The 16,426-nt window shown below is 39.3% G+C and overlaps 1 protein-coding gene across 5 annotated transcripts in view; it reads left to right on the top strand.

The window, feature by feature from the left end:
• TRIM69 (tripartite motif containing 69) overlaps window positions 1–15,995 on the top strand; it is a 38,825-nt gene extending 22,830 nt beyond the window's left edge. Inside the window, exons 2-7 of one of the 5 annotated variants that reach the window (XM_060618683.3) lie at window positions 3,039–3,515; window positions 4,287–4,448; window positions 7,574–7,750; window positions 8,507–8,529; window positions 8,852–8,976; window positions 15,399–15,995. In XM_060618683.3, the coding sequence (XP_060474666.3) occupies window positions 3,039–3,515; window positions 4,287–4,448; window positions 7,574–7,750; window positions 8,507–8,529; window positions 8,852–8,976; window positions 15,399–15,940 (1,506 nt within the window). In that variant the 3' untranslated portion in view covers window positions 15,941–15,995. Of the gene's footprint in view, window positions 1–3,038; window positions 3,516–4,286; window positions 4,449–7,508; window positions 7,751–8,506; window positions 8,530–8,851; window positions 8,977–15,398 lie in introns of those variants that run through there. The other 4 variants (XM_060618682.3, XM_060618685.3, XM_060618684.3 and 1 more) reach the window with 4 other exon arrangements.
• Window positions 15,996–16,426: the final 431 nt, after the last annotated feature.

Here is a 16,426-nt window from a genome sequence, read left to right as displayed (position 1 = left end):
ATATCTTTAAGCATTTTTTTTTTTTAAAGAAAGGCTGAATAGGGAGTATATTCCATTGGAATAATTTCACTTCCAGGAATAACGGCCCTATTTTGTCCTGACATTTGAATAAAAGTTTGTGTAGACTTCAAATTTTAGGTTCCAAACATTTTCCTCTCAGTACTTTATGGACATTTTCTATTATTTGCATTTAGTGTTGCAGAAGAGAAATCCAATGCCAGTTTGATTCTCATTTCTTTTAGGAAATCTAAATGATCATATAACTATTCAAGAAGTAAATCAGTACTTCCAGATAATACAAAATCAGAAAATAAAGCATCAATTCTAGAAGGTATACTGGTGAGTTTGACCAAATTACTCAAGGAACAGATAATTCTATTATTTTTTCACAGTCTCAGAGAAGAGATAAAGAAGGCACACTCCCCAATTAATTTTATGCAGTTAGTATTACTTAAATAAGAAAACCAGACAAGGATAGCTTTAGGGAAAAAAAAAAAGAAAAGCAATCTCAGTCATGAACATAGAGGTTGAATCCTAAATAAAATATTACCAAACCAAATCTAGCAGTACATAATTAATATATCATGATCAAGATGGATTAGTTGCAGGAAAAGAAGGTTGGTTTAACATTAAATAACCTAGAAAAATCCTTGCACGTGTGTACTAGGAAACATGTGAAAGAATGTTCATAGTAGCATTGGTTGTATGGCAAAACACCAAAACAGTCCAATTGGCTATCAATAGTAAAATGGGTAAATAAATTTTCATCAATAGAATATTATACAGAAGTTAAAACAAATGATCTTTAGTTCTGTGTATCAACACAGATGAATCTCAAAAATTATGCTGACCAAAGAAAGCAAGTCATAAATACATAAAATATAATTTTGCTCATATAAACATCAAAATAGGCCACAAAGGAAATGATTAACACAAAATTCAGGATAGTAATCATCTCAGGAATATCGGGAGGGGCATATAGGTGGTAGAGTGTATGTATATAGATGATTTCTGGGGTAGCTGGCAAGGTTCTCCTTTCATGGCTCTTCATCTATTAAATCAATATGCTATACATTTATTTCATGCTGCTTTCTGTATGTTATGCTTAAAAACTTCTTAAGTTTTAAAAAATTAAGAAATTTTGCTCATTAAAAGATATCATTAAGAAAGTGAAAAGGTGGGGTGCTTGGGTGGCTCAGTAGATTAAACATCCAACTCTTGGTTTTGGCTCAGGTCATGATCTCATGGTTTGTGGGATCAAACCACACGTTGGGCTTTGCACTGCACTGACAGTGTGGAGCCTGCATGGGATTCTCTGTCTCCCTCTCTCTCTCTCTGTCCCTCCCTAACTTGTACTCTTTCTCTCAAAATAAATAAACAATAAAAAAAATCCTTTAAGAAGAAAGAAAGAAAGTGAAAAGGCAAGCCACAGAGTGGAAACAGATATGTGTGATATATGTATCTAATGAGGAACTCATATTTATAATATGTGAAGAACTCTTATGAATAAATAAAAAAGACACTAAATACACACTTCACCAAAAGGGGAGATGAAAATGGACAATTAACATTTGAAAATGGGCCCAATATCCATAGTCATAAGGCAAATATAGATTAAAGCCACAGTGTAATACAGGTACATACCCACCAGTATGGCTAAAGTGAATATGCTAAGTCTTCACAGCACTGGTGGCCGTGTAAATCGATACTGCCACTTAGAAAACAGTGTGTCAGTATCTACTAAGGTGAATGTATGCCAATCCTATGACCCACTCCCACTCTTAGGTATATAACAAGAAAAAATATACATATATATATATACATATATATATACATATATATATATATGTATATTTACATATGAGCAGGAATGTTCTCAGCATCACTGTTTATAATAGCCTCAAACTGGTAACTACCCAAAGGTCTATCAATAGTAGAATGGAGGAATAAATTATGGTATATTCGTGCAATGTAGTACTATACAGCCATGAGGATGGATGGACTACAATTACATAGAACAATACGTATAAATCTCACAAATGTAAGGTTGACAAAAGAAGTCAACAACAAAAGAGTACATAGTACATGGTTGAATTTGTATAAAATTCAAAAACAGGAAAAACTAATGAATAGTGTTGGAAGTCAAGACAGGGGTCAACCTTGTTGTTGATGAGGGATAGTACTTGAAGCAGGCCTCTGGGGGACTTCTGAAATGGTGGTAGTTTTCTGTTTCCTGATCAGGGCCATGATTACACAGATGTGCTCATTTTGTGAGAAGTCACTGAGTTTTATGCATGATTCTGCATTTTTCTGTATATATGTTATTTCTATAATGTGTTCTTTAAAAAGGAGGGGAAAGGCCTGGATGATATTATGGTTGATGATATTATGTCACTGAGGAATCTGATTGACCTTCCAATTCTTTGTACATGACTTGTAAAAAACAAAACAAAACAAAACAAAAAGGAAGTAACTAGTAGAATGGAAATTGAAAGTAAAACTTTTAAACAACACATGGGGAAAGTGGGTGGAGGGGTATACAAGTAGAAACATTCTTTGGTTGAATACTCTTGATTTTTCTGTCTTAGTTCTCTATTATATTTTAAATAGAGCTGGGAGTAGGAATAAATGATAATGTTTGAAAACAATGAATTTATCAGATCACTTTCAAAGAGGAGGCTGGTGCTTTTATTCTGGCTGCACCAATTCTCAGCTCCTTTAGGAATACAGCCCACTAGGGGTACGTGGGTGGCTCAGTTGGTTAAGCGTTTGACTTAGGCTCAGGGGATGATCTCACAGCTCAGCAAGTGGGTTCCATCCCTGCATTGCGCTCTGCAGACAGCTCAAAGCCTGGAGCCTGTTTCAGATTCTGTGTCTCCCTCTCTCTCTCTGCCCCTCCCCCACTCACACTCTGTCTATCTCTCAAAAATAAATATTAAAAAAAAAAAAAAAAAGGAATGGAGCCCACTGTCCTGGAGTGCTGAAATGGGCAGCAAGAAAGATAAATTCACTTTAGCTGTTTTTTTTTTTTTCCAAAGGTATCTTCCAGCCCCTCCTCCAACATCGACCCAGGCAACTATGGTGAAGTGCATGATCTGATCACCCAGATACCCTCTCAAGTGCAGATACAAGATATTACTAAGGAGCTACACTGCCCACTGTGTAATGATTGGTTCCGTGATCCATTGATGCTAAGCTGTGGCCACAACTTCTGCCAGGCTTGTATCCAAAACTTTTGGAAGCAGCAAACAAAGGAAACATTCTGTCCTGAGTGTAAGATGCTATGTCAATATAGCAACTGTACATTCAACCTTGTGCTAGAGAAGCTGGTAGAGAAGATTAAGAAGCTACCCTTACTCAAGGGCCATCCACAGTGCCCAGAGCATGGAGAGAACCTGAAACTATTCAGTAAGCCAGATGGGAAACTGATCTGCTTTCAATGCAAAGATGCTCGGTTGTCTGTGGGGCAGTCTAAAGATTTCCTGCAGATCTCTGATGCTGTCACTTTCTTCATGGTGGGTGAGCCCTGGGCCTTGAATAATGCCTTAGGAAAGCTGGGAAAAATCTTTTGTAGGGTTTCTTCTTTCTTTCAGCCCCACCCCTCTATTCAGATGATTATTAGTAAGCTTAGAAAATACAACATATCTTGCAACGTTCTTTCTCTAGAGTTGCTGATGATAGGAAACAACAGTGGAATAGCTCTAAGCCTACTCCCCCCTCCCCCAATCAAATATTTACTTACACTCTGCAATGACAGCACTCTACTAGACACTGGGTAGAATGTGGATGTACAAGATATTGCTCTTGTTATAAAAGTCTTGAAATTTAGGCAAGTTCAAAATGAATAAAACAACAGAAGCAAGATATTCTACTATTGAGAGCTAAATTTCATTACATTTGTAATATTCATAAATATTTAGAATTTCAGAGAAGATTAGAGAAAACTGAAATAGGGGATGTGTGGTGAAGGAAAGCTTGAATTGGGAAATCATTTGCATTTTAATGGGCAGAAATGGGAAATGAGTGCTCTAAGTGATAATAATGTAAGTAAAAGTAGAGACAGTGAGAACAGTATAACTAGAGTAGAAAATGTGGAGTTCTATTACCTTCTTCAACCCCCTACAGTAAGCTAATAAGAGCACAAAACTAAATTTTTCTGCTGCTTGTTATATTCTTCACAATTCTTAGAAGAGACAGGAATTGTAGTTCAGGGTAAAGGAAAGATTTTTGCAGCAAGAGCTTGCTTTTTTTTTTTTTTTTTTTCTTCTCACACTCTGGGGCTTTAGGAGAGATGTCCCTATGGTCCTTCATCTCCCAAGTTAGTGTGGATTAAGTCTGTGTGGTATTCCCAGGAGGAGCTCACCATCCACCAGGGTCAACTGGAGACAACACTGAAGGAACTTCAGTCTCTGAAGAATATGCAGAAAGATGCTATTGCTGCTTACAAGGTGAGAAGCAGGGCAGAGGGGCTATGAGATAGACCTGGAACACTTTCCTTGTAACTTCAGCCATGTGAGTGTAAAGGATACACTAAATGGCACCTGGGCTATAGCATTAGAAAATGGACACTGTAGGATGGAAGGAAATACAGCAGTGAAGTAAGTTCTCAATGGTTCTTCAACAGAGAGAGCACACTGAACTTTCCCATTATATGCTGATCCTTCTTATGTCCCCATCGCTAGGTGATTGTTCTGGGTTTGTGATGTGTCTGGTCTTTCCCTTTATATATGGCAAAATAAGGAATTTATCAGAAAAATGCACTAAGGATTGCTATGTCCAAAGAAATACCTTTCTTTTGAGTTTACAATCAGGCTACCTCTGATTGAAGGTCTCTTGGATTGCTGGTTTTTATCATCTGATTTGATCTTTCCTAGCTCCCCTCAAACTAAATAAATAAACTATTGCTGTTTTATATATACAGGGGATCTAGGACAATTAATAGTTAGAAACTTGGCAAAGCAGTCCCTGGGTTATGGGGCTAAACTGGGAGTTCTGTTTCTTCATTAATTATTCTATGGAGGAGGGTATTCTCTGGCATTTGGCATTGTACAGAAATATGCACAATGAGAGAAAGAAGAAGGATAGATGGAAATAATGTCTCCAGAGAATGTTGTTTCTGTTGTAAGAGTTTCCAGTTCAGCTATTACAGTCAACATTCATTCATTAAAAAAAAAAATTATTGAGTGGGTAAGGCATTATACTAGATACTATATTACACTAGGGTGGGAAACAGATTAATGGGATTGAGTGATCCCATCAATAGCAATAAAATGACAACTGTGATAATTACTATGAATGAAGGTAAAGCGTGCTACAAGAGCATATACATGAAGAACTAATTTAGGCTAGGGAAAGGGTATTCTCTGAAGAAATCACGTATTAAAAACTGAGAACCAGGGGCACCTGGGTGGCTCAGTCAGTTAAGTGTCCGACTTCAGCTCAGGTCATGAGCTCACTATTTGTGAGTTTGAGTCCCACATTGGGCTCTGTGCTGACAGCTCAGAGCCTGGAGCCTCCTTCAGATTCTGTGTCTCCCCCTCTCTCTGCCCCTCCCATGCTCATGCTCTGTCTTTCTCTGTCTCTCAATAATAAATAAACATTAAAAAAATTTTTTTAATTGAGAACTGAAGGATAAGTAACTTAGCCAAGGGAACTGATTGAGAGGAATATGAAGGAAGTGACCTGGAGAAGAATGTTCTATGAAGAGCAAAGAACATATGGAAAAGTCCTGATAGGAAACTAGTTGCTATGTTAAATAGAGAGAAGCTAATAAAATTAGATCATGGTAAGCAAAATGAGATTGAAGAGGTGGATATGGGCCCAATTATGTGGGCCCTTGGAGATAAATTAGGAATTTTGAACTTCATCCTATGAATAATGAGAAGGCATTAAAGGGTTTAGATAGGACATGATTTCATCTTATTTTGAAAATATCAGTCCAGTGGCTGTGAGAAGAGAGACAATGACAGGATAATGGTTAGAAGGCTACTGCAGTAATCCCAGAGAATATGAGAGTGGCTTGGACAAGAGAAGCAGTGGAGATAGAAATAAACAGCTTTGGCATATACTTTGGAGATTGAAAAAAAAACAAAAACCTGGATGTGGTGACTGATTAGATGTGAGGGGTGAGTGGAAATGTCAAATAGGTAGTTGGATACAGGAATCTAGACCTTGGAAGTTGGTCTAGGATGGAAATAAGAAGTCAGCATACAGACTGATTTAAATCTGTGTGAGAAGAGGAGATTACCTAGAAAGAGAATGTAGAATGAGAAGGGGAAAGAGCCCAGGAAAAAAAAATCAAATAACTCTAATATTCAGAGCTTGGTTAGAGGATACAAAACCAACAAATAAGACTGAGAATTGTAGTGAAATAGGCAAAAGGAAGACTGGAGATGTGTGAGCTAGAGGATAGAGTGAATTTTAAGTGTGCCATTATAATGATGGACCATAGAATCCAACCTGGACAAAAGGGGACATGGAGACAGAGAAGATGATGAACAGAAATGGAGGGGGTCAATGAATAAGAGGTTTCAATGATACCCAATAATTGTTTCTATAGAGGTATCTGACTAAGTGAGCATAAGTTAATTTTGGGGTTCCTGGGTATTTCAGTTGGTTAAGCGTCGACTCTTGATTTTGGCTCAGGTCATGACCTCATGGTTTGTCAGCTGAAGCCCCACATTAGGCTTTGTGCTGCCAACATGTGGAGCCTGCTTGGAATTCTCTCTCTCCTCTCTCTCTGTCCCTTCCCCTGCTCGTGATCGTGCACACGCTTTCTCTCTCAAAATAAATAAATAAACTTAAAAAAAATTTTTTTTAAAAGAAGTTAATTTTGGAGGTAGTGAAATGGCTGGGGATGATAAAGTTCTGTGTGATTAAAAGAATGAGTAGATACAGGGGAGATCACTAGAAATGATGAGGATAAGGATCTGAGAAGCCTGGATGTCAGATGGTTCACCGCTCAAGATGTTGCAGTTACCTGAGAAAAAGGGTGTTAAGCGTAGCAGTTATCAATTTCAGGGCTTCAGACATTGTCCATCTCCTGCTTCTTCTATGTTGTCTTCGTAGCAGAAGTGGCATCCACCCTCCCCCCAGCTCTGATTTCTAGATAAGAATAGTTCTTTCAGTCTCGTTATGGCACCAGTCTGACAGCATCACTTGGTAGACACTGGTTTGTACTTCTGGGTAGGAAAGTACTATCATTCATTGCAGGATGTTTAACTAATTAATTAATCCCACAGCCTTATATGGCATTGGTTACCACCTCAGTACTGTAATAGGAACCTAAAGACCACTTTTGATGATTTCCTTCCTAAACTATTAAACTGACAGAAAAACAAAGTAAATCTCCCAAAGGATTCCTATTAGTATGGTTAAGTGATGATACTCAAGAGTCATTTTTATGCATTTTCCTGTTATGGTATTTCCCGCATTGTGTGAGTATTGATGGTGTGGGCCCCCATCCCCAAGAGCTAGTCTCAGTAATTATCATGGTGATGATCATGGAGGTTTCCAGGAAAACAAGCTACATCTGCAGCAACACATCTCCTTGGAGTTTCTAAAGCTACATCAGTTCCTGCACAGCAAAGAAAAGAACATTTTAAATGAGCTCCGAGAAGAGGGGAAAGCCTTGAACGAGGATATGGAGCTGAATCTGAACCAGCTTCAGGAACAGTGTCTCCTAGCCAAGGAGATGTTGGTGAGCATCCAGGCACGGATGGAACAGCAGGATCCCTTCGACTTTCTCAAAGTAAGACTCCATATTAACATAATTATGGGTACACCAGTTAGGGGAAAGAGGGTTGGAAAAGACATAGAAGCAGCTTTTCCCCACCAGGAGGGGAAAAAAAAGAACTGCTGTAGTGCCTTTAAGATTTTCTGGGAGAAATGCAGAAGGCTACTTTTGCCTTACACTCAGTAGAAAGCTTTGCCTTCACCCTCCTAAAAAAAGATAATAAATGCCCTTAGTAATGGTATCTATTAATATTTTAATGTTTCTTCATAAAGAATTTTGAAGATTTGTTTCTCAAAAATAAGAATGTTGAAACTTAGATTGGCTTCCAATTGACCTGTTTGAAAGGTGTTTGCCAATATTTACTATCTGAAGCTTCACCTCCGAAGTGTCATTGATTATCACCTTAGCACTCAGAAGTTTACTTTGCCAGAATAAGAGAAAGTGGCTTTGGGTCTGGAAAACCTACACTATTTTTCTCCTGAGACCATTTGGCAGTATAGGTAGAAATAGCCTAGCTATTAATTTCTCCCCTTGTTTCATGTAAAAGGCAACACTAGAAAATCAGAATAAGATAAGGCCAGTTTATCCTGGGTTAGATGAAGGATACCGATCAGAAAAGATATATGGAGGTTGGGATGAATTGGAATGGCAACATCTGCACAGAATCTCAGTATTGATGATAAAATTCTGGTGGTGGCCAGTATCACCAAAGAAATTTCTGGAGTTGATGAGCAAGCATCTAATTTCTTTATTGCTCCTTTTCTCTTCTAGGATATCACATCTCTCTTGGATAGGTAAGTGTTTCTAAATTTTTTTTTTTTTCAATGTTTTTTATTTATTTTTGGGACAGAGAGAGACAGAGCATGAAAGGGGGAGGGGCAGAGAGAGAGGGAGACACAGAATCGGAAACAGGCTCCAGGCTCTGAGCCATCAGCCCAGAGCCTGACGCGGGGCTCGAACTCACGGACCGCGAGATCGTGACCTGGCTGAAGTCGGAGGCTTAACCGACTGCGCCACCCAGGCGCCCCGGATAGGTAAGTGTTTCTATATGGTATTAATATCCTTCCTCCAGTTCCTGGAGGATGTCTAAGAATAAGTGATTTATGTCCCCTGCAGCTTGGAACAAGGAACAAAGGTGCTGATACCCAGAGAGCTTATCTCCAGAAAGTTGAACCCGGGCCTGTACAAAGGTCCCATCCAGTACATGATGTGGAGGGAAATGCAATCCTCTCTCTCTCCAGGTATCAGAGGGTTGTAGCTATTGGTTCCTGGGTCTCCTAATCTCTGTTTCTTCTGTGGGAACTCTTCTGTGGCCCTAATTAGTACAGTAAAACCTTGGATTGCAAGTAACTTGTTCAGTGAGTATTCTTCAAGACAAGCAAACATTTCTAATAAATTTTAACTTGATAAACAAGTGATGTCTTGCAATATGAGTAGTACGTGACACCAAATGTCACATGATCATAACTAAACCAATGGTTTCTCTCTCTCTCCTGTGTCTCTCTCTCTGTGGGATTGTGAGCAATTGTCAGTGCAATGCCACATTTCCATGAAATCCTCAAAAGGAGGCAAAAGCAAGTGTTATTGGATAGGTTCCTTATTAAAGTTGCACAAAAAGAAAGACTCCATTGAGCCAATAGATAGCAGTGATTCTGTTAGTGATAGTGAAAGTCGTCCTACACAATAACCCTCCCCTTGTTTCCCTCACACCAGCCATGAAGGTTTTCAAAGGTAAATGCGGGTTAATTTGTTTATTTGTCTTTATGTTTTGTATTTTTTAAGTTTATTTATTTTTCAGAGAGACAGAGACAGTGTGAGTGGGGGAAGGATAGAGAGAGAGGGAGAGAAAGAATCCCAAGCAGGCTCTGCACTGCAAAACAGAGCCCAAAGGGAGAGAGAGAGAGAAAATTCCAAGCAGGCTCCTCCCTGTCAGCACAGAGCCCAATGTGGGGCCCCAACCCACAAACCATGAGATGATGACCTGAGCTGAAGTCAGATGCTTAACTGACTGAGCCACCCAGGCGTCTCCCCACTGGTGTATTTTTAAATTTCAGTTATTGAGTTCTTCATCTCTGATTTTTTATATTTTCTATGTCTTTGTTGAAAGTCTCACTGAGATTCTCCACTCTTAAGTCCAATGAGTATCTTATGACCATTACTTTGAATTCTTTGCCAGGCATATTGTTTATCTCCATTTAATTTAGCTCTTTTGTGGTGATTTTGTCCTGTTCTTTCTTCTTCTTCTTTTTTTCTTTTTAAGTTTTATTTATTTAAGTAATCTCCACACCCAACACAGAGCTTGAGCTCATGACTCCAAGATGAAGAATTGTACATTCTTCTGAATGAGCCAGCCAGGCACCCCTGTCCTATTCTTTCATTTGGGACATATTCCTCTGTCTCCTCATTTTGTCTAACTTTCTGTATTTGTTTCTATGTATTAGTAAAGTTAGTTATGTCTCCTGATCTTGAAAGTAGAGGTCTTCTTCTTAGAAGTCCTGTGGTGGCCTGTAGCACAATATCCCCTGTTTACCAGAAGCAGGAGCTTTAGGGGTGTCTCTATGGGGGTGCACCCCATTATTGTGGCTGAGCCTCATTTGCTTTCAGTTCAGTTGTCTTCATAGGCCCACTTTGCCCATTGTGGGCTGGGTTTGGCCCCTGTGATGTTAAGAGGCCAGTCTGGGGCCATCATGGGCTTGTAGTTGGGCAGTGTCAGCAGTCAGATCAGATGCCTGCCTTCAGCCTGTTTGCCAGGGCTGTGGTTGCACTGAATTTTAGGGTGCTCTCCCTGCCTTGTCCTCTGAGAGGCTTTTGTTGGTGGGTGGGACCTGCAGTCAGGCTAGATGTCTTCTGGGGCTATAGACACACTGATTGACAGGGCATTCTCTGCACTGCCAGTTACAAGGTTTGGCTGCTGGGACTGTAAGTTTACTGGTGTGTGTTGTTATCTTCCAATAAGGGCAATTTTAAATGAGTGGAATTTGGAGCGGGGGTGCCTGGGTGGCTCAGTCAGTTAAGCCTCTGACTCTTGACTTTGGCTTAGGTCATGATCTCATGGTTCATGAATTCGAGCCCTGCATTGGGCTCTGCACTGACAGCGGGGAGCCTGCTTGGGATTCACTGTCTCCTCTTTCTCTGCCCCTCCCCAACTTATGCACGTGCTCTCTCTCTCTCTCAAAAATAAATAAACAAAACAAAACAAAACAAAAAAGGGAAGAAAGAAAAAGAAATAACCTGAAACTTAAAAAAATAAGTAAATAAAAGGGTGGAATGGGTAGAAGTTATACTGTGAAGGGTTCAGGAGGGATTTGGAATGAGGCAGTAGTGAAGGGAATAGATCACTCACTTGCGAAGGTTCACTAAGAAGGGAGGATGTGAACATGGCAGCAGAGTTAAAAGAGGACTTAAAAAAATTATTTATTTTAAGTAATCTCTACACCCAACGTGAGGCTTGAACCCATGACCCTGAGATCAAGAGTTGCATGCTCTTCTGACTGAATCAGCCAGGCACCCCAAAAGAGGACATTTATAAAAAAATTTTTTTAATGTTTATTTATTTTTGAGAGACACAGTAACAGAGTGAGAGCAGGGGAGGGGCAGAGAGAGAGGGAGACACAGAATCCAAAGCAGGCTCCAGGCACTGGGCTATCAGCACAGAGCCCAACATGGGGCTTGAACCCACCAACTGTGAGATCATGACCTGAGCCAAAGCTGGATGCTTAACCGACTGAGCCACCCAGGTGCCCCAAAAGAGGGCTTTCTAAAACAGACTGAGGGAAAACAGCCTAAAGAAAGGCAGAAACAAATGGTGTAAGACAGTGGATAACTGGTGGTAGTAGGGAAGAGTGAGTGAGATCTAGAAAGAGAAGTACTGACTTTCTTCAGTTTCCTCTGAAAATGGAGAGGAGATAAAATAGTAAAGGCAAACAATTTTCATCAGATGGAACTTGCAGTAGACATGGGACGAAATGAGGGATTCCTATAAGATGTACTACAATTTCTCTATGAAGCAGGAGAAGAAGTCATCTGCTGGCAGTGAGGAAGGAACAGATGTTTGAGGAGAGAGCCAAAAGTCTGAAATTGCTGTGAGAAACTGGAGAGAGTTTGATTTAGGAAATACAGTAGTGGTGATGGTCGAGCACAGAGTGGAAATAATGAATCTGTAATAAAATCTACACATGTACAATTTTGTGATTTTCCTTGAGCAGTGGTCAGGAATTGGCATTTGAATTTTGACAGCTGGATAGATCCAGAGTTGGAGAGTTACATGACAAATGCTGCAGATACAAGGTTAAAAATGATAAGGTTATTGGCAATAAAGCTGCCAATACTAAGCAGTTTAGGGAAGGATTTTAAGCCAGAAGGCAGACAGATCAGGATAGTAAGGAGAAATGAGGCACTAGAGTTGTTAATGAAGTCAAGTAATGGTTGTAGGGGGAGATGAGAGTGAGAAAATAAAATATAAGAGAATGGGATATCTGAGTTTAAGATTTTAGAGAATGGAGTCAAAAATCACTAGCAGTAAAGCCATGGATGTACAAGAATGGAAAAATGGCTATATCCAAAGGATAGTGAAATCCCTTGAGATGATGAGCTGGAGTTGGGATAGTGGTGTACAGTTAATCCAAAGCGCAGAGAATATAATCAGGAAGTCTGTACATAACAACATCAAATAGAGATAGAGAGTAATATGAGATGTAATGACAAGAGCCTCAAAAGAAGAGTGATTTTTACATGAGGATAAGGATTAGAGTAAGGATCTAGAAGTGGGGGTGGTGGCTCCTGGATCTCTGGCTCTGAATTTAGAAAACTAATAGTTTCATGGACTTTTCAAGTTGTATTTTTTGGAGAAGAAATAGTCAGGTTTCTGTTAAAGTAAGGAGGTGATAAGAGAATTCTGTAGAATGGGGGTACTGGAGAGTTACTTAGGCAGGGAGTTCTGAAGGGCAGAGTGGAAAGGGTTTGGTTGGAGCAATGGGAGGATGGGTGAAGGTACAGGAAGCAAAGAACAGAATAATGGGGATAAGAGTACATGGAGGGTAAATCATTGGATGAGTCTACCTTATGGGTTTTGGCCAAGGATAACAGGAATATGAAACATGGTGGAATTAGTTAATGTCAAGGATTCAAATGGAACTTTGAAGTTTGTTTATTTATTTAACAAATAGTTACTTGAATACCCAGGAATAGTTCCCAATTTTGAAGGTATGTAAGGAAATAAAACAGATGAAGTCCCACCCTGTGAGAGATTACAGTCTAATGGAGGAAATGGACAATGATAACAGTAAGTAATGTCACACAGCGATAACCATTGTCAAGAAAGTCAAGTAAGGTACATTCAGTAAGTATTTATGAGCAAAAAGTAGGATAGGGTACAGACAGTGATGAATAGATGAACATGCTATTTTAGACAGAAGGGCCAGAAAAAAACCTCTTTGAAGAGGTAACTCCCCCTCCCTATGTTTCACTGTGGATATTTCCAAACATACAGAAAAGCTTAAAGAATTTTATAGTGAACATCACTATACCTACCTAGATTCTATCACTAACATCTTACTGAACTTGCATTAACAAAGGCTGGAATAAGGTGAAGGAGTGAACCACATGGGGAAAGAGTGTTTTCAGACAAGGAAAGAAAGTGTAAAGGCCCTAAAATCTGAATGAGTTTGATACATTCAAGGAACAGCCAAAAGCAAAAGTGATTGGATCAAAGTAAATAAGGGAGATGTGTATTAGGAGATGAGGTCACAGAGGTAGGTAAATCACGTAGGTCCTGTTTGCTCTGTAAGGACTCTGGATTTTATCTTGGGAGTGATGGAAAGTGTAAGAGTTGAGTAGGAGAACTGGATGATCTCATTCATATTTTGGCAGAATAGGTTGCGGATGGGCAAGAGTGGAGACAGGACAGTTAAAAAGCTATTGCAAATAGTTCCAGGCCAGCAGTATTTAAGAAATCATCTGTCTCTATATTCTGAGTAGGCTCAGATTACATTTTAAAGGTGGAGCTGACACAGAATTTACTGTTGGGTTGAATATGGTATGAGAAGAAAAGAGTGAAGGCAAAGCTGACTCCTAGGAATCTTCAGAGCTATGGCAGGTTGAGTTAGCTGGAGGTGTCAGAGGCTTGATGACAAAACCAGACTAGGTTCTAAAAAGGTTGGTAACAAGTCTGGATGGTACTTCCAAAGAAATCCAGTCCTTGCATTGGAAAGAGCAACAACTTAGGGTAAATGGGGATATGGGAGGGAGGGAAGATTCAGCCTATATGAAAAAAGTCAGGATTCTACAAAGTCTCTTGTTGGAAGAGAAATCCTTGGGATGATAAAAAATAAGACTCTGGCTTTTCTGGGAAGAGAGAGCTGGACTGGATTGATCTCACTTCCAAGGATAAATAAATCCATTAACAACAAATGTATGCATGTATGTATCTGTGTCCCTTATGTGAACATATTGTCTTTATGTTTCCTTTATCAAATTTTGCGCCAAGGTTTGATTATCTTACAACTAAAATTTGTGTTTTCTTGCTGACATGCTTCCAACATCTTTTCATTTAGAAATTCCTTTTTATACTGCTGTCCACTTACTTGTCTAAACCAATGCTTATCAAATGGCCTGTGATGAGGACCAGTTTTTTTTAATGTTTATTTATTTTTGAGAGAGAGAGAGAGAGAGAGAGAGCAAGTGGAGGAGGGACCACGAGGATGGGGAACAGAGGATCTGAAGTGGGCTCTGCGCTGACAGCTTCAGCACTGACAGCAACGAGTCCAGGGCTCAAAATCATAAAATGCCAGATCACAACCTTAGCCGAAGTTGGAAACCCAATCAATTGAGCCAGGTGCCCCAGGTGCCCCAAGGACCAGGTTTTAAAATCTCAACCTGTCATAGACTGATGTGTTTGTGGAACCGAGTATAAATTAATTACCTGAAAAAGTGGAATTTAAGAAAATTACGAAGTACAAGACTGGTTGTTTAATTATTAGATTCAACTGACGTAAAATTACTGTCAGATTGCTATGAAAATTTCTAAGAGCTTAACTCTTAATTTCTGTACTCTTTTGTCCCAGACTGGTAACCAAACACTCTGAATAGCAGTGGCATAAACCACTCTACATCTCAAAAGTCCCACTATCTATTAAGCCAAATGTAAACTTCTCACCACTGTCCTCTAAACCCTTACCAGTTAGCTCAGACTTACCTGCCTGTAACAGGCAAGCCCTTACCTTCCCTCCCACATAAGCTACTGTTGTTATTCCTTTCTTGCCTTTGTTTACTCAATACATCCAGAATACATCTCACAGATGTTATATCATAACTGAAATGCTTTTTGTCCTTAGAAAGTTCTCCCAGGACAAACTTACCTAATTTTTATCCCATCAGCATTTGTATTTTCTTACATTTGGTAGAACATATTAATATTATTTGTATTGTTTTCTTTGTTACAGCATAAACTGGTTCAGAGTAAAGTCAGATTTTTACCACAAATTAAAAGATATCTAGAATACAGCCACATGGGTATAAAACAATAAAAAGTATTTAAGTGATTACCTGCCTACGAGTATATGTACATGGGAAGATAAATTACTGGTGTCTGTGTAAATACTGTCTTTTACTTGGGGAATTTATAGTCATCCATTTTCTCCCTATCCCTGCTTTATTTTCTTACTAGGCCTATCTCCATTAACTCTGGACCCTAAAACAGCTCACCCAAATCTGATGCTCTCCAAAAACCGAACCAGTGTGTGGCATGGTGACATTAAGCAGGTAATGCCTGATGATCCAGAGAGGTTTGACTCAAGTGTGGCTGTGCTGGGCTCAAAAGGCTTCACATCTGGGAAGTGGTACTGGGAAGTGGATGTGTCAAAGAAGACAAAATGGACAGTTGGAGTCGTCAGAGAATCCATCATTCGGAAGGGCAGCTGTCCTCTAACTCCTGAGCAAGGATTCTGGCTTTTAAGACTAAGGAACCAAACTGATCTAAAGGCTCTAGATTTGCCGTCATGCAGTCTAAAACTGACTAACAACCTCAATAAGGTGGGAATATACCTGGATTATGAAGGAGGACAGGTGTCCTTCTACAATGCTAAAACCATGACCCACATTTACACCTTCAGTAGCACTTTCATGGAGAAACTTTATCCCTACTTCTGTCCTTGCCTTAATGATGGTGGAGAGAATAAAGAACCATTGCATATCTTACATCCACAGTAATTACTCATACTATTGTGTAAATTCAGAGCGTTATTAAAGAGGTATTGAAATAGTTTACCAGTCTCACTGGTTTCTCTTCCCAATTTATGGGGAACTCTGGAATAATGAAGGAAAGATTCACAAACTAAATTCCATTCTCAGTGTCTTAAGTGGATTTCACTGGAGCTTTTCAAGACGTTATTCTAATTCTCTGGGGTCTTCTATGACAGGAGCCACTCTTCACGAGAATGATCATCACACTATTGTTACTGGGGCAAATTGCAACTTGAGTTTTGATGCTTGGGAACCCTTTTCAAACATGCCCAGAAATTCTATTATGCTGTCATTACTCTCAGCACAAGACTCTTAGTAGATAAATTTTCAGAAATGTCCTCTTCTTCCTATTTAATTATCTTTTAATATACAATTTGCAATACAGTTCTTTTCTAGAACTTGTTACCGTAGTTTTTAAAAAACTGCTCCAGAAATTTATAGAAAAAATAGGAA

Source organism: Panthera onca, chromosome B3, assembly GCF_046562875.1.
Source record: "Panthera onca isolate mPanOnc1 chromosome B3, mPanOnc1 haplotype 2, whole genome shotgun sequence".
Lineage (NCBI taxonomy): Eukaryota > Metazoa > Chordata > Mammalia > Carnivora > Felidae > Panthera > Panthera onca.
The sequence above is the reverse complement of the archived record's forward strand: the minus strand, read 5'-3'. Positions and strand labels throughout refer to the sequence as shown.